The sequence below is a fragment of the Mesoplodon bidens genome (genome assembly GCF_964165515.1).
Source record: "Mesoplodon bidens genome assembly, chromosome: 1".
Classification (NCBI taxonomy): domain Eukaryota; kingdom Metazoa; phylum Chordata; class Mammalia; order Artiodactyla; family Ziphiidae; genus Mesoplodon; species Mesoplodon bidens.
This window is the reverse complement of record NC_138176.1, coordinates 115,182,797-115,205,370: the sequence shown is the minus strand read 5'-3', so window position 1 is coordinate 115,205,370 and position 22,574 is coordinate 115,182,797. Positions and strand designations below refer to the sequence as shown.

The 22,574-nt window shown below is 35.7% G+C and overlaps 1 protein-coding gene across 2 annotated transcripts in view; it reads right to left on the bottom strand.

Annotated features, from left to right (window-relative positions):
• The window catches only part of RYR2 (ryanodine receptor 2), a 725,859-nt gene that overhangs the window by 361,794 nt on the left and 341,491 nt on the right, over positions 1–22,574 (bottom strand). For both annotated transcript variants that reach the window (XM_081249359.1, XM_081249358.1), the window contains exons 13-14: positions 11,371–11,535; positions 6,465–6,586 (exon numbers count right to left, since the gene is read on the bottom strand). In XM_081249359.1, the coding sequence (XP_081105485.1) occupies positions 6,465–6,586; positions 11,371–11,535 (287 nt within the window). The remainder of the gene's footprint in view (positions 1–6,464; positions 6,587–11,370; positions 11,536–22,574) is intronic.

Sequence of the window (22,574 nt, the reverse complement as noted above, 5' to 3'; positions counted from 1 at the left end):
ACATACACTCCTCCCTTATCTCATTTACTTCAAGAATACATTTATTCACTAATATGTATAAAATGGATAACTAATAAGAACCTGCTGTATAAAAATAAATTCAAAAATTAAAAAAAAATGTTTAAAAAGAATACATTTATTAATATACCTGGAGGAAAAAAAGCTATACCTTTTTTTTTTTTTAACAGTGCAGAAAAATAGAACCCTTTCCCCTATACATGAAAACAAATGCAAACACACACACACCCTCACACACACCACACCACCACCACTACTACCCTAACCTTGGGGAGAGAGACCAGAAGGGTCACAGAAAATAAACTGCATAAGAAAAATACAAATGAACAAAAACAAAATAGATCTCAACTTCCACTCTAAGAAGTAAAAAAGAAAGGTCTGAATTTACATTTTTTAAATGAGTCTCTTAACAGTATATAAATCTACATTAATAAAATGAATACCTAAAAAATTTTACTTTGAAAAATATATGGATATTGTAAAATATTATAAAGATATTGAGGTTTTAAATACTTTTAGTGCTTTTATGAATGTGATAGAAGGATCAAACTATGTTACTTAAAATAACATACCCTTTACAATGTTCTGTAATTATGTAAAACTTTTCAAAGTTTCTAAGCTATATTAAAGAAGCTATATTAAATTACATTAAGCTCTATTAAAGCTACATAAATTCAGGAATTCAAATAATTCAGTAATATTAACAAGCACATAAGTAAAATCCATATATATAGAAATATATATAAAAATGATGAATTAAATAATATAACCAGCAGGTGAGTATTCTAGAAAGAAAAGAAGAGAAAAAAATAAAGCTAAATTAAAATTTAATTTTTGAAAAACTAATACATAATTAAGGTCAGCTAAGTGTAAAAAAGAGAAACAGACTCATTATCTTCATCCATAGCATCTGTTACATGATCATAGGAAAGAGACACACTTTTAAAAGGAGATGCTGGATAACCAGGAAAAGATGGTAGTTTGATGATGGGCTTGTGATTAGAAATCTGAAGGAGAAAAAAAATACCAATATAGAACTAGCAAAGATTAGACTACATTTGCCAGGGGAAACATGGAATCACATCTCAAAATACAAATTTCATGTGTCAACTACATCTGAGTTGCTTTCAGCCAAGATAAAGTGAAACAACCCTCCTCCCCCTCCAAAAAAAACACAAGACAAAATATTTGGAGAAGAACACATTTCAAGACACTGGACATCAAGAAATAAAGGATAGATATGGTAACAACCAAGGTGAGTCCTACAATGGCTCCACTTTGCTTTAGGAGAATTTCTAGGCTATGATACAGGTATGGGAACCCAGGTGAGGCAAAGAAGACTCCCTGAGTTGAGGAGACATTGCTGAGAGTCTGGGAGACCAAGGTTACTAGAGTTTGCAGAACACAGTACCAAAGAGGAGACCGCTACATAGGAGTGGACTCTAGAGAAATACAGAGGGTCCCCCTCAAATATTCAGCAGAGGGTTGATGAACACATACATGTGAGAAAACTACCCAGGGCAGGGAACAAAGCCTACTGAAATAATTAGAGAAAACAGTAACCGATACTCACACAGGATATGAAATGGTGCCTTTTCCCATCAGTCAGATTGGGAACCCTCATAATTCATGGGACATCAGGTTGAGTATACAGATGGTCTTGCCTCAAGAGTGGGGAATAATTAGCCCTAGATTTAACATGGATCTGCACCCACCCCAAAAATCCTAAAAGCAAATTCCAGAAGAATCAAACTTAACCAAGTAACTTAACTGCTTCCCAGAAAAACTCAAAAATATTGACAGGAAGACAAAAATATCCAGTACCCAACAAATTTACAATGTCTGACAACTAAACAAAAATGACCAGATAGGTAAAGAAGAATAAAATATAATCATCAATAAGAAGAAAAATCGATGAACCAAAAGAAAAAAAAAAAGTCAGCCTAGAATGTTATACCCAGAAAAAAAATCACTTAAAATGAAGGTAAAATAGGACATTTTCAGACATACAGTAGCCAAAGTTTCCATCTCCAGGAGACCTGCACCATAAGAAATGTTAAAAGAAGCACTTTGGGAATAAAGATAAACTACCCATAGGAAATGCAAATCCTCAAAAAAATAATAAAGATTAAAACACCTGAAATGGTAAATATATGCACAAAATATTAGGTGCATTTGTTATTATTTAAATCTCTTTGAAATCTAATTGAACTTAAATAAAAATGATTAAAATGTAGTGTGGGGTTTATAACATCTATAAAAGCAAAACGTATGACAAAAACATCACAAAGGGGCTTCCCTGGTGTCGCAGTGGTTGGGAGTCCGCCTGCCGATGCAGGGGACGTGGGTTCGTACCCTGGTCCGGGAGGATCCCACATGCCGCAGGGCGGCTGGGCCTGTGAGCCATGGCCGCTGGGCCTGTGCGTCCGGAGCCTGTGCTCCGCAACGGGAGAGGCCACAGCGGTGAGAGGCCTGCGTACTGCAAAAAAAAAAAAAAAAAAAAATCACAAAGACTGGGAGAGAAGTATACTATTGAAATGTTCTTATATTACTCACAAAGGTAAAATGACCTGAAAGTAGGCTGTGATAAGTTAAAGCTGTATGCTAAACATCTTAAGCAACCACTAAAATAACCAAAAAAGGAATTATAACTAATAAGCCAACAAAAAAAGGAGATAAGATGGAATTGCAGAAAATTCTCAATCCAAAAGAAGGTAGAAAAAGAAGGAAAAGGTACAAAGACCAGAAGGGACAAATACTAAACAAATAATAAGATGGCAGGCAAACTTATATATCAATTATCATATGAATATAAATGGACTAAACTTCACAATTAAAAGGCGGTGATTGCCAAATTGGATAAAAAATCAAAACCCAAGTACATACTGCCTAAAAGAAATGTACTTTGACTCTAAAGACAATAGTAAGTCAAAAGTAAAAGATTTTTTTTAAATATACAATGCTAACACCAAAGAAAACAAGAGAGCAGAAGTGCTATATTAACTTCATACAAAGTTGATGTTATAGCAAATATCACTAGGGATTTTAAAAAGGTGATTTCATAATAAAGGGGTCAGTTTATTATATCCTAAATTTTTTGATGAACCTAATAACAGAGCTTCAAAATACATGAAGAAAAAAATGACAGAACTGCCAAGGAGAAACAGAAAAATCCAATTATAGTCAGATTTCAACACCCTTCTCTCAATAATGAATAGAACATACAGACTGAACATCAGTAAGGAAGCAGAATATCTAAACAACACTATCACCCAATTAGATCAAACTGACATTCTTTAGCACTCCACCCAATTAAAGGTGAATGGGCACATGGAACATTTATTTTCCAGTGCACACAGAACATTTACCAAGATAGAACATATTCTGGTAGAGCAACTAACAGAAATTATGAAAATGTCTGAGAGGACTTGTAATTGAGTTGATTAGTATGACCTTGGCTATGAAGGTAACAGAAAAGGGACCGGTGCTTAGACTGAGTTATAACACGGTTCTTGGTTCAGCGACAGAGTAAGGGCTGTAATTTGTTCAGGCTGCCTCGGAGTAGCCATGCCTGTCTCTCCATGCAACCTACATAACATCCTCCTGTGCACCTTAAACCATCTCTAGATTACTTATAGGACACAATACAATGTAAATACTATGTAAATAGTGGTAAATACAATGTAAATGCTATTTATATAAACAGTTCCCAGCATGCAGCAAATTCAGGTTTTGCTTTTTGGATCTTCCTGGGCCATAAAACATGTCTCAATAAATTTAAAAGCATTCAGTTTTACAAAGTATATTCTCTGACCACAGTGATATTAAATTAGAAATCAGTAACAGAAAGATCTTTGGAAAACCCCAAATATTTGGAAACTAAACAACCTATTGGTCAAAGAAGCAATTAAAAGGGAAACTGGGGCTTCCCTGGTGGCGCAGTGGTTGAGAGTCCGCCTGCCGATGCAGGGGACGTGGGTTCGTGCCCCGGTCCGGGAAGATCCCACATGCCGTGGAGCAGCTGGGCCCGTGAGCCATGGCTGCTGGGCCTGCGTGTCCGGAGCCTCTGCTCCGCAACGGGAGAGGCAACAACAGTGAGAGGCCCGCGTACGGCAGAAAAAAAAAAAAGGGAAACTGAAACACAACACAACAAAGAGTGAGAGATGCCACTAAGGACAGATATTTTAGCACTAAATGACATAAGAAAGGTCTCAAATCAATGATGTCAGCCTGCATCCTCTGAAACCAAAAAAAGAAGAGTAAATTTAAACCCAAGGCAAACAGAAAAAAAGATTAAAGATCAGAATGGGAATCAGATAATCTTTTTAAATGATCATCCCTCCCTCAGTATCTACTGGTTCCAGGACCTCTCTCAGATATCAAAATCTGTGGACGTTCAAGTCCCTTATATAAAATGGTGTAGTATTTACATATAACCTACACATACTCTCCTGTATACTTTATATCATCTCTAGCTAACCTACATAATACAATGTAAATACTATGTAAATAGTTGTAAATACAATGTAAATGCTATGTAAATAGTTGTTATCATGCTTCAGATTCAAGTTTTGCTTTTTGAAACATTCTGGAATTTCTTTCCTAATATTTTTGATCCATGGTTGGTTGAATACACAGATGCAAAATCCTTGGATACAGAGAGCTAACTATAGTTAAATATAGGTTATATAACTAACCTGTTTTATCAAGATAAGTATAATAAATGAATTTCATTCAAATAACCCAAACAAAAACAATTTCAATATGAAGCACCAAATATATAATTCAGTAAGTACTTTTGCCACAGAATCCAAATTTCCCATGTTTGGTTCTCTATCTAATCAATTAAACAAGCGTTAGATTCTAAAATTAAGCTTCCAAATCACAGACACTACTTTTTTAAAAAAAATATGATTGGTCTTGGGCAAAGAACAAATGTGCAAAAGCAAATCACATCCATGATGAATTACAGTATCTCGATCAACATACAAAATGCCATTTAAGACATACCATCACTATGTTAAGTCTAAACACGGATATAGTATCTTTCTGACAAAATATGTTTTAAAACAAATAATCAGTTTTTTCTCTAGTATTAATTTAGCTCTTGCTTGCCAAATGGAATCTCCATAGTGCCTCTGAAAATACCACACAAGTCACAATGTAATAAAAATTTGTCTTTTTGTAGTTGAAGAAGTCAGTACTGATGTATATAATTACATAGAAAACAGACTATTTTAAAGATTTATGATTATTTTCCTCAAGCCTTATAGAACTGATTAGGCTGTAGTCAAAAAGAACCATGGAAAGAACAAGATGGAAAAAAATCTAAGTTGAACTGATCCTAAAATAAGTTATAATTTCAAAGTCAAAAATTTATTTATTACAAGAAATAAGTACCATAAAAAATGATAAGAACCTGATGCTTACCCCATCTTTAAGCCTTTACTCCATCTAAAAAGGGTTAAGGTTTAGATGAGGCAGAGAGGTGAGATAAATACTAAGGATATGATGAAGCTGAATGCTGTGCATATTCTTTGACTTCATAAAAGTATGCACACAAATGCACATATACACAGTGGGATGGTTTATAAAAGAAGCAGAGAATAATTAAGTGAATATTTATATAATCTTGGGTGGCAAAGGTCTTTCATATGCTGATTTATAGAGTGAACTATGATGAAAAAACACTTTAAAATCTTTCCAAACCAGTAAGTTGGGAAAATATTTGCAATTTATATGATTATAGGAAATTAGTATCTCTAACATAACAAAAGCTCATAACAGCCTAATAGAAATATTATCAAATAATAGGGTAAATCACAAAGAAAAAAATAAATGAAGAAAATTGGTCAACACCCATTTTTCACAATTCTCACATAAATGCAAATTTTTAAAATAATTATAAGTAAATATGTACCTACTATAAATAAATACATATACACATATATATCACTTTTTCCCATCAAATTGGTAAGCTTAAAGAGATATGTAATATCCATCACCAACCAGAGTATATATTGGTATAATGTTCTCAGAGAACACATTGGACACAAGTTTGATTTAGTTTTGTAGATATGCAATTGTTTCCATTATTAGGGTGGGAAAGGTTACTTATTGCAAGAATCATTTACTCACAAAGTATGTAGGCTGTACTACCTCCAGTGTGAAAGGGCTAGCACAGGGATATGTTATAGAATAATTCTGACATACAGCTATCAATTATAAGTTACATATATAATTTTTAAAACCACAGTCTTTTTTAAAAAATTCATTTCAAAGAAAGACATAAAATCATCTAACTAGCATTTTCTAACGGGTTCTGCAGAACTGCCAAATTGTATGAGATTTACCACCATAGTATATTTTAGAATTGTTTACTTGTAAATCTGATAAGAAAATTAAAATAAAATATTAAACAACCACCACAACAAAGGACAATGTACCTAATAAATCTATTGAAAAGGAAGACTGTGCTCCGGATGACACGTGCTGTCCGTGATTCTTCATGCTGAGATCTGGATAAATTTAGACCATCATCCATGTGACCCTCATGATGCATAATAGCCTGCACGAAAGCAGAAATAACACCATTACTCCCAATATCTCTTTTTCAAATGGGTGTTAAGAAGTAGGCAACTCAAAAAGGTAAGCCATGACAGTAAACAGAGTCAAAAGACAGGTGAAGGGAACTGTAAGCTGTCAGGTTCAGGTAAAATAATATGCACAGGTCCCTGTACAAATTAGTCATTCAATATATTTATTCAGCTATTGTTTTAAAGATGAATCAGTTGTTGTTTTAAAGAACCAATCAATAAATATATTGATTTGAAAAACAATCACTAGAATGTTTTCACATATCTATGTTCAATGATTCATCCACAGTCTAAGCAAACTCTGAACAAAGAAGCAAAGGAAAACATTACATGGATACCAGTTATTTGGTAGTTCTGAACATAGCTGGGTTCATTAATAAGTACTGAGCAATGCTTCTAAGGCATCTCAGTTCTTTAAAAAAAATGTGTTTTTATTAGTTCTTTTGTTAGCTTTATGTTTTTGAACACTCTATGAAAGAACAACATGAAGAGATAAGTGCAAAATATTAAGTGAACAGCTGAATCAATTTCACAAAGTGAACAAACCACGTAACTAACACCCAGATCAAGAAAGAGAACAATATGGCACCTTAAAACCTGCCCTGGAGCTCCCTTCCTGCCCCATCCACCACAATGTTCCCCATCTTCATGACTTTCAATAGCAAAGGTCACTTGTGTACTATATGTAAATGGAACCATTTGTGCCTAACTTCCTCCACTCAACACTAACAGCAAGATGTTTCTAGAACATTTAATCAGGTATACTGAACTAAAATTAGCAACTAGAACTAAAATCATAAACTACCTAGAAAGCAATGTAAAGAGGAACTCCTAATACCAAAATCAATGAGACAGATACATCTGTATTCAAAGTCGATTTTGTAGCTTTAAATGCCTTCACTGACAAAGAAAAAAATGACTAAAGTGAAGGAACGTATTACTCACTTCAAGACTCTAAAAAAGAAAAACAAATTGAATAGAAATGGGGAATTAATGAAGATAAAAAGAGAATTTAATGAACTAGAAATCAAATAAAATACGAGAAAAGGATGAATAAACACAAAATGTTTATTTTTTGAGAAGATAAATAAAATAGTTAAACCTCTCACAAACCAGGCTAAGGATAAAATGGAAAGAAAGAAAAAAGCACAGAGAAAAGAATATAAGGTACAAAAGACATTAAAATTCTAAAATGATAATAAGACAATGCTATATGGAACTTAATGGCCAAAAAAATTTTTTTTTAATTTAAGAACAAAACTGACTACTCCAGAGGACAAGGATGGCTTCCCAGAAAGTTGAAAATCATCAAAAGGAATCTGCCCAACAAAGTAGAAAATTTGAGGATACCAATTTATTAAACAGAGATTGAAAAGGAAATTTAAGATCCAATTTTTAAAAGATTATAGGATTAGGCAGTTTTACAAGTGAGCTCTAATGAACCTTCAAAGAAATGATACTCTTAATGGTAGACTAGTCAGTGAACTACGACCACTGCCTATTTTTATATAGCCTATGAGCTATGAATGGTCTACAATTTTAATGGCTGAAAAAAGACCAAGAAAAGAATATTTCATGAAACCTGAAAATTATATGAAATTCAAATTTCAGTACCCATAAACAAAGAAAAATTAATATATAAATTTCATATATAAAGTGAATATATATGATAATTCTAGATAAATTCTAAATAAAACATAAATAGAATCTAATAAGATTTCAAAAGAATAATAAACTAGGTCAAATTGGGTTTAGTCTATGAATGTAAGGATTATTCAATATCATGATTATTAACCTATTTATCAACAAAGTAAAAGACACTAAAACATGATTTTTTCTCTACAACTGATAAAATTTAGCAATCATTGCTAATTTTCTAAAAAGTCAGATAAAATAGAAATAGCAAGATATTATTTAAATATATAAACTATTTCAATTGTCCACAGGATGCAAGAAGGCATAACTTCTGTGAAAATTCGCAATAAGAAGTCATACTGGGATGAGCAACCAGAATAGATGAAAAGACAGCAAGCTGAGATAAAAAGTGACCTGGGTGAGATAACAAAAAAGACAAGAAAACTAAAATTTCAAAGGCACAGAAAGACATTAAGGAACAGAACTGCATCAAAGAAAACAAAGTGAGTGATTTGGGGGACACATTTGCGAAGCAAAATGCAGAGACTGGGTAAGAACGATAGGAATGCCAAAGGGGAAGACGGCCGACCTGGAGGAGAGAAACTATCTGTGCTCCTGAGAAAGAAATTACAACTGTAAGAAAAGGAGGCCAAAGATACACTGCACAATTCTCCTCTCAGTTTTAAAAGACCTATGTGTGCTGATTAAAAATCCTTGGTGACACAGACATAGAGAACAGACCTGTGGTCGCTGAGGAGGGGCGGGAGAGGATTGGGAGTTTGGGGTTAGCAGATGCAAACTATTATACAGAGAATGGATAAACAACAAGGTCCTACTGTATAGCACAGGGAACTATATTCAATAACCTGTGATAAACCTTAATGAAAAATGTATGTATATGTATAACTGAATCACTTTGCTGTACAACAGAAACAAACACAAAATTGTAAATCAACTATACTTCAATAAAATAAATTTTAGAAAATCCTTGGTGACAGATGCATTTCATAATTCAGAGTTTTCAGGGGTTTTTAAAAATGTAATACAATGTACGTGTGGAACACACAATATGGTAGGTGCATCACTGCATAATCAATGAATTTATATTTCTGCAGCAAAACATGAATATCCACACTAAGTGGGACACATAAAACCTATGAAAAGTGATTCAGACATTTTTTTAGCTAACCAAGGTTTTATTCATATGAAACAACAACAGGAAGTCAGTTTCAAATATGTAAAGATTTGGTGAATATACCACCAACATGCTTTTCTCGAAAAATAAAATGATTTGAAGATACTAGCTAACTGGGAAGTGTATAAAAATTAGGAGACCTAGACTGAGAAGTCCTCACCTGTCATGACCACACTGAGGTCTCTCGATAAAGACTTAATATAACAGATGGTTCTAGAAGTAGTAATACATTTACAGTAGAGATTGTATTAGATTATCTCTTCTATGGCCTATAAAGTCTGTTTCACATGTTACTTTACTAATGTAAATAAGACTGGTTAGCTTCTCAACACCCCTGTCAAATTCTTCTATAAAGCAAGGTCTTTGTTAGCCTATGATGTAGAATGTAAGTCCCACTCTGACTTTAATCCATGGTTAAGGTATAAGACAGTGGAGTAATAATAATGACAACAGGGTGAGGGATAAATGAAATGAGTGGAGAGCATTGAAAATGTTGAAGGTGACTGATGGATGGATACACAGGGTCCACTGTACCCTTTTGTTCTCTTTGCATATATTTGAATTTCTATAATAAAAAGTTAAAAACAGCGAGGCTCAGTCGTGGGACAGAATGAACGCTACACAAATACTGAATACAAACACATTTAAATTTATGAGCCTAGATCAAAGACCCCAGAGACAAGCGATCATATTATAACGATTATACGGGTCTGCAGGAGAGTTGTCCCAGGCTCTCCATCCGAAGCTCTGAGGAAGGTGGTACAGGGATGCACTTAAGCCCAACTCCATCAAAGCAGGATTAGCTTCCCACTCCACTAATATCAGCACTGGTCACTCTAAAAAGATAGCAATAGCCTTGAACAATCCATACTGGAATGTGTATATGTTACGATTAGGAAATCTACTGAAAATAAAAATTTCTTCCCCACTACTTCCCTTCCAAGGTCTATTATAGAAATAATAGTTATCCCATTATCTGATTCTGCGTACTGTTACATGGCAGTGTAAAAACATGAAATGTGAACAATCTAGTATCAATGCTATGTACTTGCCATAAGGAAGCTCACAAATTAGAGAGAGAGAGATGTAGCCTAGTGAATAAAATAGCACAGAGAGTGTATATAAAATTTAATAATACACAAATATTATGAGAACACAAAGGAGGGTGTACTAGATGAACTTAGATAGGAAGAACGTCTAAGATCACCTTTAAACTTAATCCCTGGGGGATGGATAGGAACTGGATGGAGGAAAAAAAGAAATTTAAAAGGGCATTCCAAACAGAGGAAATGGTATGTGCAAAGGCACAGATGTGGAAAAGCCATGTTTCATTGAGGCTTTGGAAGGAATGTGCTGTAGGTGGCTGGTGTGCTGGGGAACCTGAAGACACCTAGAGACTGGACAAAGAATAGGAGAATGGGGCAGAGACAGATGGGAGGCAGGTCAGGAAGGGCGTCACATACTATCAAAAGGCATAACTGTCGTCTTGTAAGTGATGGGGTGTCAGTGAAGAACTCAGAGGTGAGTGTATGAGCACGTCCGCAAATGAGTTTGGGGAAATAACAGAAACGAAACTCACAAACACTAAACATTTCTACGCATGAGCAGTATTGAGCATTGTAAAAAAGATACTGTACACACAATCCCAGCAGCATCACAGAGGACACAGTGAATTAGGCAGACCAAGCTAGGATCCAGAAAAGAGTAGCGTATTTCTTCACTTAGTATTTAAATCAGTGATATAACATCCAGCGCTGTTCACTTACAAAAACCAGAGAGTTTATTAGGGTGGGACTGGACCTCTAGCATGTAAATTACAAACATTAGCAGGTGGCTGAAAGGGTTAGCTACTTCTTTTTGTCGTGCATTTGTGTTTTTCGTTCATTAATAATGACTGCCATAAATACTGTTTTGAAATACTCTTACCTTACGTTGTATGGATCCCATTCTCACAGATTTCACATCCACAGACTGGTAAGTTAGCCACAAGCCCGTATTGATATGCTGTATATAGCATACTGAGTCTCCATATTTTATTTCAGAGGTTCCCATGCCATCAACTTCTTTTCTCACCCCTACATCCAATTTTTCCTAAGAGAGAGAGAAAAAAACAGATAAGAAAAGGTTTTAAAAATACTAGTTTATATCGAAAAAACTTTGCCTTGCTGTAAATAATGTTCCTTAAAAAATGCAACTCTCTGCCATCCTCTGAAATAATAATGGTCAAATGTTCCATGCTGGCAGTTCAACCTCTACTGGAAACTCAAGTAGGAGATTGCAGAGATAAATAACATATTCCTGAATTATTCATACTGGCAGAAAACTATTTTGGCCATAACACAAAATTTTATATTGCTTCATGGCAAACTCCAAACCAGAGATCTTAAAATCAGTAATTTAGGCTTCATATCCTTTCCAGATTATTATTTTTGTGACTGATGACTAAGAGCATAGGATTGAGGGACAGAAAAGCCAATTTTGAGTCCAATCTCTGCCACTTATTACGTCTGTGACCTTAGGATAAGTTAATTAAACGTTTTAAGTCTCCATTTTCTCATCTGTAAATACAGCTAACAAGAGACTCTCCCCCAGAGTATCGGAAAACATGAGATAATGAATGCAAAGTTTTCAGCACAGTGCCTGAGATAAAATAAACACTTCAGTAAATTCTAATGATTTTGACCATGAAAATGGTATTGATAATGGTGATGATGATTTCCTTCTTAATAAGTATGTTAGACATAATGATGATTTCTTTCAAACTAATCAAGGCTATAATTCAGTTTCAACTACTTGCAGTTTCTAACTCGGACCCCAGAGGTATTCACCCCTAAAGGGCTGCCATGCTCAGCTCCCTATGCTATGAAGAAGCAATCAGTCCTCTGATACCAACTAAATGTTTCTTTTAAACCCCTATTTATTTTTTATAAAATTATTTATTTATTTTTGGCTGCATGGGTCTTTGTTGCTGTGCGTGGGCTTTCTCCAGTTGTAGCGAGCGGGGGCTACTCTTCCTTGTGGTGCACGGGCTTCTCACTGCGGTGGCTTCTCTTGTTGCAGAGCATGGGCTCTAGGCGCACGAGCCTCAGCAGTTGTGGCACATGGGCTCAGTAGTTGTGGCGCACGGGCTTAGCTGCCCTGTGGCTTGTGGGATCTTCGCAGACCAGGGCTCGAACCCGTGTCCCCTGCATTGGCAGGCGGATTCTTAACCATTGCGCCACCAGGGAAGCCCCTAAATCCCTATTTATTTTAATGCTTCTTCCTTCAATTTTCCCTCCCATGCATCATTCTGATCTTTAAGAACTCATTATGTCTTGAAGTTAAGAGTTCTTAAAACAACAGCAAAAACACAAAACAAACAAACAAAAAACCTAATGTTCTTTTGGTTACAATACCTCCATTTGTGGTTTCTTATTCTTCTCTTTGGTCTAACTTTCCTTGTTAAATTTACTAAGTTTTGCCTATTTCTTTGACTATTTGACTGTCGTGTGAAGTTAGTACCAGTTACACAAATGTTTTTGAAGATTACGTTGGAAGTCTGTTAAACAAAAAGGAACAATCCAAGTAAAACAGATTTTTTATTTCTCATGGTATTATTGCACCATACTAATAGTTAGCAACTCCAAAATAATTACGGACACTCTGCCAACAATTGAAAATTAAAATTTAAATGAGCTGCAATTCTTAATGCAAAAAGGGTCAAGGTCATATAAGTAAATGCAATCATGAGTTAAGTTGATTTAACCATTAAGCAAATAACTTGAAACACTATTCTAAGAATCTGCAATAAAACAGATACTAAACCATTCCAATTTCATTCTATCAAACCAGATAAACTACTAATCTACTTATACCAACCCTATAAATAGGAAAATTAAATTCTAGGGAAAATATATAACAATGCAATTATCTCCTCAAAATAAAACAATGAGCCTGTAACATTCTTTTTGTTTGTCTTTTATCCCAGGAAATGACTATGTAGTCTATTTATAGGCTTGTGGATTGTGCTTTGAGAAGCTTCAGTTACTAAGTGCAAAGGTATGCTGTGTTTGCTTTTTACTGAAGTAGTTCACATCTCTCTCTGGATTAGAAATTTTAATTGTGAAACTTCATGATGACCAGGTTTTCATAATTACTCTGATCCTCAACTCAGGTAAGAGCTGCTAAAATGACATTAGAGAAGAAAAAAAGAAATGTGATTATTTGCTGAAGAAACACCAATAAAGGCCAGTCATGCTCTTTCCTTCTTTTATTTCCTATCATTTTCTGTAGCTCAGACTTAGGAGAATTTCAGGTGAAAATCATCTAGATGCTGTGACCAACCACCAAGTCAAGAAAACGTGACAGCTGGTAGAAGCTTCTAACAGATAATTAGTCTGTATTACTAGAAATAAAGTGTCCAGCTTAGGCGAGTAGTAATCTTCCTAAAACCCTATATTAGCTACCTTATATCTAAATCAGTGGCCTTTAGTTTCAGCATTGCTTTGATTTACTTTATAAATCACCTAGATTTATTTTTCTTTTGAGTTATTCTGGCTTTGGGAAATGACGGTGTGGTTTAGTTGGGCTAATCCTCCCACAGATAACAGAAAATTTGGAAAAAATATTTTTCAGAATCTACTGGAAGGCACTTAAGAGGGACCAAAAGCAGAGAGAAAGCGAACAGCAGACTTCTCTCCAAAGACAGAGTACCCAAGTGATTTGTAAAAAGCAGCCTTTGCCTTGGGGCATGGCCCATCCAATCTGCCTGGAGCTCAGGCAGAAGAAAGCTGCTGTGGTATTGATACTTGAGGTATCAGAGTACACAGTTTGGGGCTCACAAGCAGACAGAAAATTAGATAAGCTAAATCCTGGATAAGAAAAGTAGCCACAAGATCTGTTTATAAAATTTGTCCCAGGGACTTCCCTGGTGGTGCAGTGGTTAAGAATCCGCCTGCCAATGCACGGGACACGGGTTCGAGCCCTAGTCCGGGAAGATTCCACATGCTGAGGAGTAACTAAGCCCGTGCGCCGCAACTACCGAGCGTGCACTCTAGAGCCCACGTGCTGCAACTACTGAAGCCTGAGCGCCTAGAGCTCGTGCTCCGCAACAAGAAGCCTCTGCAACGAGAAGCCACCGCAGCGAGAAGCCCGTGCACTGCAAGGAAGAGTAGCCCCCGATCACCGCAACTAGAGAACGCCTGCGTGCAGCAACGAAGATCCAATGCAGCCCAAAATAAATAAAATAAAATAAAAAATTTGCCTCAATTCTTGCTGACCACTATACTATGCATGCTCAGGGAAGGCCCAGTTAATGGCAGCCGCTAGGAATCGAAATAACTGAGCACAAATAAGTAGTACAAGCAACAGCCCACTGCCAAAGAGAGAAAGAAACCAGAGTTTCACTCGAGCAAGGTTCACTGCCTACCAAAACCACAGTCACTCTTCAGAGAAAAAAAAAAAAAAAAAAAAAAAACTACTCCCAATCCCAGCCTTCGAACAATCCTACTCATGAATGATTGGCAAATCTAATTTTCAACTGAGTATCAAAATGCTTCCGGAAGCAAAAAAGATCAGCCTGAAAAATAATAAGCGATATTTTGGCATTGGGTACACCAAACTGGCTCATGACTAAGTCAAAACTATTTCTGAACAACTGTCTTCGTTAAATGATACATACGTATTGGATATACTCATTGGATAAAGTAGACTCATTAAGAAATTTAAACTAGTCCCATAGGATTATGTCTTTATTATATGGACAAGGTGGTTCAGAGAGAGTCTTCTAGCATTAATTGAAATCTTCCTTAAATGTCTCCAAATTATTCTGTCAAGTGGCTGATATGAAGAAAACAAAGGCCTTTACCCTTAGATGATGGAGTGTTTCTTTTGGTAATAGCCAGGTCTCCTTAAAACAAATAATGGCTAAAGTTAGGAGAGTTAAAAGGTCAAAAAATTTTTATTTATTTGCTTCTTTACGGGGCCACAGTTTGGCACAGATAGTTGGTCACTGTGAAATATGAGTCTAAAAATGCTACAGGGTCAGAGAAATTGCTGGGACTGAGACACCAGGCCAAGCTTAGCCCATCCAGGGCAGAGCTGCAAAAAAAACCAGACAGCTTGCTTTAGCCCTGGTGTTCAGAAACTTCATAAGGAGACACTCTGGTGGGTGAGTTTGTGGCCAGAAGGGTTTTAAAACTTTTCTTGTATTGGGAGGTGTCAGCAGCTTTTGGCAGGAAAAAGCTCTTTGCAGGAAAGAGCTCTCTATAGGGGGCCCCTCTGTCTTGCCACTAACCTTACACCAGGTGCCCCCATGCTCTATTCATCTCCGGCTCTAGCACACCTTTCAAATCTTTTGACCACACAATACCTTGCCTAATCCGTTGGTTCTTTCCATAGATCAAAGAAGTAGAAATGAAGGATAAGTAATTAACAGATGACCAAATCTCTTCCCTAGCTTCCGCATCAGTAATCTCGCCAACAAACTGTGTGAACAAAACAGCATCTAAAGAAAGATCACGAGGAATCAACAAGCCTGCACACACGCCTGCACGCAGTGGGGGATGGCGAGGACTCTGACCCCCTATCTCAATGATTCACTGAGATGACTTCCCTGTTTCTTTTTAAAGGCTTCCATGGTTGAGCAGAATCTTCAGAGGTAATTTCTGGGGGACACTGAATCCACCATCTCCCCAGACTGTCAGCATTCTGATTAAAGGCAACTTTCCCTTCTATCAGCATTTGTGAGTATCGATTTTGTAAGCAGAGAGCAGCTGGACCTGATTCAGTAATGGAGGGTCTTTGAGGGGCTTCCATGGGGCAGTGAAACAAGGTCACAGAGCCTTAGGAGAAGCCCTCTCATATCTTGTACTATACTTCCCTCCTCTGGAGTGTGGGTGGAGCCAACGAATATGTTGGGACATCACTCCTGCAATTAGGTTATGTTATATGGTAAAGGTGAGAAGATCTTGGAGATGTAATTAAGGTCTCTATTTAATTGACTTTGAGCAAATAAAATGGGAGGTTCTCCTGGGTGAGTCATGCTTAATCAGGTGAGGTCTTTAAGGAGGGTTTAGGCTTTCTCTGAGCTCAGCAACTACAAACAGTGCGTCCCATGGATTCCATTCTGCTTACAATCTTCCTTTCCAGGCCACTTGCACTATGGACTCCAGGCTTACTCAGCCAGCCTCATAATCTCAGAAAGCGAGTCCATGTAACACATCCCTTCATGTATACGTATCTCATGCTGGCTCTACCTCTCGTTAAACTCTGAACCATACACCTCATCTTTTTTTCATTTTTGTTTTTTTTTTGTTTTTTTTTTCATTTTTAAGGACATTCATTGCTTTCTAATTTTACAAGCAATACATGTTCACTGCAGACAACGAAAGATACCTAAAAGTATAAAGTAAAAATTAATGATCACCCATAGCCCATCCCTCCCAGAGATAACCATCATTAGCATCTTGATGCATTTCCTCCCAGTATCTCCATTTTCTAAAAAATTGAAGTATAATTGGCCTACAATACTATGTTAGCTCCAGGTATACAACACAGTGATTCAATATTGCTATACATTACAAAATCGTCACCATGATGTCTAGCTACCATCTGTCACCAAAGATACTACAATATTATTAACTATATTCCCCATGCTGCACATATCATCCCGGTGATTTATTTATCTGTAACTGTAAGTTTTTACCTCTTAGTCTCCCTAACTTGTATCTTAAACATTTTTTGAGCCAAGAATAAAAATCTCAAATAAAACAACATACTAAAACTGTGTCCTAAAAATATTTTGTTCTTTCTATTTTTGCCATTTGCTCCATAATCCTTGTAATCTCATTGGCAGTCTTATTTGAGGTTGGTATTCCATCATTTCAGCAGCAAAAGGTTTCTATTCATGGGGCGTGAGAGGGAAAAAACTGGAGGAAATCACCCACAGAGGAATATTTTTAGGGCATTTTAAGCTAACAAAAAAATGACATCTTGGGGGTAGTATAATACGTGGGTGATTGGCAAGACCTACCTTATGATGAAAACTGACATTTCAACACACTAACGTAATGGTTAAAAATTCTAGGAGTAGAGAAAGTGAAGAATAGGTCTAAGAAAACCTGCATGATTCAAATTGAATTCTTCATGATATAAAATGTTTTCTTTAAGAAAAGACCAGCATAAGCATTTTGCAATATATATGTGCATCAAATCATCACATAGTACACCTTAATTTCATACATTATTAAATGTCAATTATATCACAATAAAGCTAGGGGAAAAAAGAGGACCAACATCAGTGATCTTAAACTGTCTTCCACTTTATTCTGTTTATTCTGAATATATATAGTCATCAACAATTGTTGATTATTCTGCAAATCCTGAATTTGAGATTGGCTAGTGAGTGTTCACGTTAGTGCAAAGATATCCCAATGACAATCAAAACAACTGCTCCTTATATTAGCTAGTAGAACAGGTTTTTAAAGCCATTCTCATAATTTTAAGTAAGAATGATCTTAATGATTTGTTAAAAAAAAAAAAGGTATGTTTCAAGAATATATTTTCAAAACAGTCTCACACAATCATAGGTAAGGGAATGCTACTGTAAATGTAAGGGTTCTTTCTTTTTTTGAGTTTGACTTTTTTTGTTGTTGAATTTTTGAATTTTATTTTATTTATTTTTGTATACAGCAGGTTCTTATTATCCATTTTATACATATTATACACTAATATGTCAATCCCAATTTTAAAAGTTAAATTTTTCATCAGTAATGAAAACTTGATTTGCAACACAGTAATTATGTCAATCAATAGTCATTTATTAATTGTATACTCAAAATATACCAAAATTGAAGAAGTATCTTACACACACAAGTCTCTGCCTTCCAGAAATATAAGTACTCATTATTTTCACTGGAAACAGTATAGCAAAGATACATAAAGATACGACAAGCATTTTCAACTTGTCAGTGGCACTAAGGGAAAAAAAAAGAATCAAATACACCTTTATGTAAATCTGATTATTTATTTCAAAAACCAGGGGCCATGACCAAATGTGATGATTAACAAAAGGATGAAAGAAACTGTTTAGCCATACCATCTTCTCCAAAATGTTGACAGTATAAAAACTATTTTATTTTTAAAACATACAATTTCATCTATAATTAAGGACTGTACTTTTATTCTAGTTTAGTTTGTTCTAAGTTCAATGCTTTTTTTATTATGTAATTGTACTTTTCATCATGAATAATTTTCAATTTTAGTAATTAGCCCTATTAGTATCAAAATATGTATATATTTGTTAAAAACTGAAATACACACACAATACAGTTGTTTCTGAGTGATGGATAGTACATGATTTTAATTTTCCCCTTACCTCATTTTTGCAGTATTCCCTTTTAAAATCGTCTATAATGACTACACATTACATATAATGAAAAAGTAATTTTAGAAAGAAATAATAGAGTTACTATCTTGACTTCATAGGAAACACTTTATTACCTACTCTGTCAGTGATTTTAAAATGAAAATTCTTTGATTTTAAAAATAAGATGTCCTCCAAAAACTAAAAATATAGTTGTCATGATCCAGCACTCCCACTCCTGGGCATATATCCAGAAAAAACTCTAATTCAGAAAAATACATGCACCCCTGGTTCACCATAGTACTGTTCACAATAGTCAAGACATGGAACCAACCTAAATGTGTATCAACAGATGAATGGGTAAAGAGGATGTGGTACATATATACAATGGAATACTACTCAGCCATAAAAAAGAATACATGCCATTTGCAGCAACATGGATGGACAGAGAGATTATCATACTAAGTGAAGTAAGTCAGAAAGAGAAAGACAAATACCATATGATATCACTTATATATGGAATCTAAAATCTGACACAAATGAACTTATTTACGAAACAGAAACAGACTTGCAGACGTAGAGAACAGACTTGTGGTTGCCAAGGGGGAGGGGATGGGGAGGGAATGGGGAAGGGATGGATTGGGAGTTTGGGATTAGCAGATGCAAACTATTATATATAAGATGTATAAACAACAATCTACTGTATAGCACAGGGAACTATATTCAATATCCAGTGATAAACCATAATGGAAAAGAATATGAAAAAGAATATATATATATGTATAAGTGAATCACTGTGCTATACAGCAGAAATTAACACAACACTGTAAATCAACTATACTTCAATAAAATAAATTAAAGAAAATAAAAAATAAAAATAAAATGTTTTCCTGGATTTCACTTCCACCTTCACGACTCTCAACCATGTTATATACAATTATCATAGTGGTAAATGACAGTGGGTTATTAACAACCTGTGTATTACAGTTGTTCCATAAATGTGAGGTCCATGTAGGAGACTAGTTTTAGAGAAACCAAACAGTTTATTAAAAGGCAATGTTGGAGGGCTTCCCTGGTGGCGCAGTGGTTAAGAACCCTCCTGCCAATGCAGGGGACATGGGTTCGAGCCCTGGTCCGGGAAGATCCCACATGCCACGGAGTGACTAAGCCCATGCGCCACAACTACTGAGCCTGCACTCCACAGCTACTGAAGCCCTCGTGCCTAGAGCCCATGCTCTGCAACAAGAGAAGCCACTGCAATGAGAAGCCCGCGCACCGCGACAAAGAGTAGCCCCCGCTCGATGCAACTAGAGAAAGCCCGTGCACAGCAACGAAGACCCAACGCAGCCAAAAATAAATATATTTATTTTTTTAAAAAAGGCAATGTTAGAATCCTAGGTCTCTGTACTTTCAGTGTAATCTATGACATTACACAATCACCAAAAGCCAGCAACAGAACCTCTGAGCAGAGGCCACGGAAGGAGCTGGTCAGTAAAAACTCTTCAAATACAAACTATACTCTAACACTGACAGAACATAAGCAGAGATATTTGGGGGGAAATGTTTCAAAAGCTATTGCTTTGGGCAAGAACCGTTATCAAGAGATTTTGAAAATATTCATAGCTTTTGAGTATTTCTGTTTCTAGGTCTAGCCCTAAATAAATAAATTTAAACTGTGCACAAAACTTATGTCCAAGTATATCAGTACAATGGATGAATTTGTAACTGATTTTTTTGTTACAAAGGAAAAATGGCTATCATAATAGGCAAAATAATCCAGAGATTTTTTTTTAAGTTAAAGAGAATGCTTTCCCCTTGCACTCATACTCTCATACACCTTCCATTTTGATCTTTCTTTTTATTAGTTTTATTTTATTTTTTTATATTTTAATGAAGTATAGTTGATTTACAATGTTGTTAATTTCTGCTGTATAGCAAAATGATTCAGTTATACATATATACACACACACACACACACACACATTCTTTTTCATGTTCTTTTCCATTATGGTTTATCACAGGATATTGAATATAGTTCCCTATGCTATACAGTAGGACCTTGTTGTTTATCCATTCTCTATATAATAGTTTGCATCCGCTAATCCCAAACTCCCAACCCTTCCCTCTCCCACCCCCCTTCCCCATTTTCATCTTTCTAAAGCAGCCAAAGTTAAAAGATTAGTGTAGATTCTTCCACATCTAATATATAATCATATATAAACACACACACACGGATCTTTTTCTTAAGTAAAAAAATAATAAGATTTTAAAATTGCATTACAATTTGTTTTTTTCTTCACTCAACAATATTATGATGGGTATCTTTCCAGATCAATATATTCTGATAGCTAATACCACTTAGCTATCAAGTCTATTCGTTAAACATTTGAGTCTACCAATTTTTTTGCCATGACAAAGAATGATAATGTGCACAGTTTTATTTTATTTCTGTAAGAAAACTCCTCTCATTAAAAATACATTTATATAGAAGACTGTTAGATCAGTGGCTGCATGTATGCAAGAAAGAAATTACTGAAATATGTTCATACTTGTCTCTTTTGCACTTACATTTCCATTGGAATAATCTAGCCCATTTTGCTAGAGGCATCCATTTACCTCCTGGAGAATTAGGATTGTCAAAGAGTGAAAAGAGAAAGATCATGTAGGTATTCATCTTTCTATAGCAAAATAGGATTTTTGGAGACCATGGGAATATGATTGCTACAGAAATAATGAAAAGAGAAAGATGAACTCAGCATTCAGATTTCTCCAGCAATAGCAGGAACTAGGGAGACCACAGTTAGACAATAGAGTCAGGCACCTACCCGGGAGGCCCTACATGAGGCCCTGGTGTACCTCCAGGCCCCTGGGCAGCCCTGACAGCCTGGGGGTAAATGAATGACTAGCCAGTCCAGGGTTCCAGGCCTGGAAGTCAGGCCTGGTTACTGAAACCCACCCTGGCTAGTGGTATGGAGCAGAGGTAATCTCATGTTCACTGGATCTTCTTATGTGCTCAGCCAAGTGACATGGACAAGTGGTTCATCTCTCCTGCCTTTAGTTTTTCCATCTGTAAAATGGGGATCCTGATTCTCAGAGAGATCAGTTACAGAGAATATTCAGCTCAATTGGCAGACTTACAAGAAACAGAGAATGGTAGCAATTATTATCTTTAAAAGGCCAAGAAATTAGGGAAGAAAGGGTCCCGCTTCCCAGTGCCGTCAACAAGCTGTAGGGGGGCACGCACTGTCAGTAGGTTCCCAGCTCCCAGCCAAGGTCAAGTCAGCCCTTAAATATTCCTGGGTGAATAAATGTCCACTTCCCTTCTTTCACAAACCTCCCCTCTCTTCCACCACCTTACTTTAGTAAATTTTACTACAATAAAAATATTGTTTAGTGTTTGGCTTTTTACTATAAATATCTTATTTGTTACTTGATTTTGGAGTTTTAAGAAAATATTATTTGACTTTTCACTGCTTCACTGGAAGCAATCAGAGCACCTTTCATTTTTCCTCTTTCTCCTCCAGTTTTTGTTAGATGTATTTTTCCTTTTTAAATGCCATATACTGAAATTTTTTCTAACATCTTTCATTGTGATATGGCTGTTCAGCTTTTACTACTTCTTTGGGATTTTATTTTGGTAGATTATATTTTGCTGGGATGTCGTGCATTTCTTTTCACTTTTCCGATTTCCTACCATTAAGCTGTATGTCATTTTACACTATCTTTTTTACTTGAAAAGGGCTTCCACCATCAGATAACTGATGCGTCTTTGGTGGGTTGAATTTTT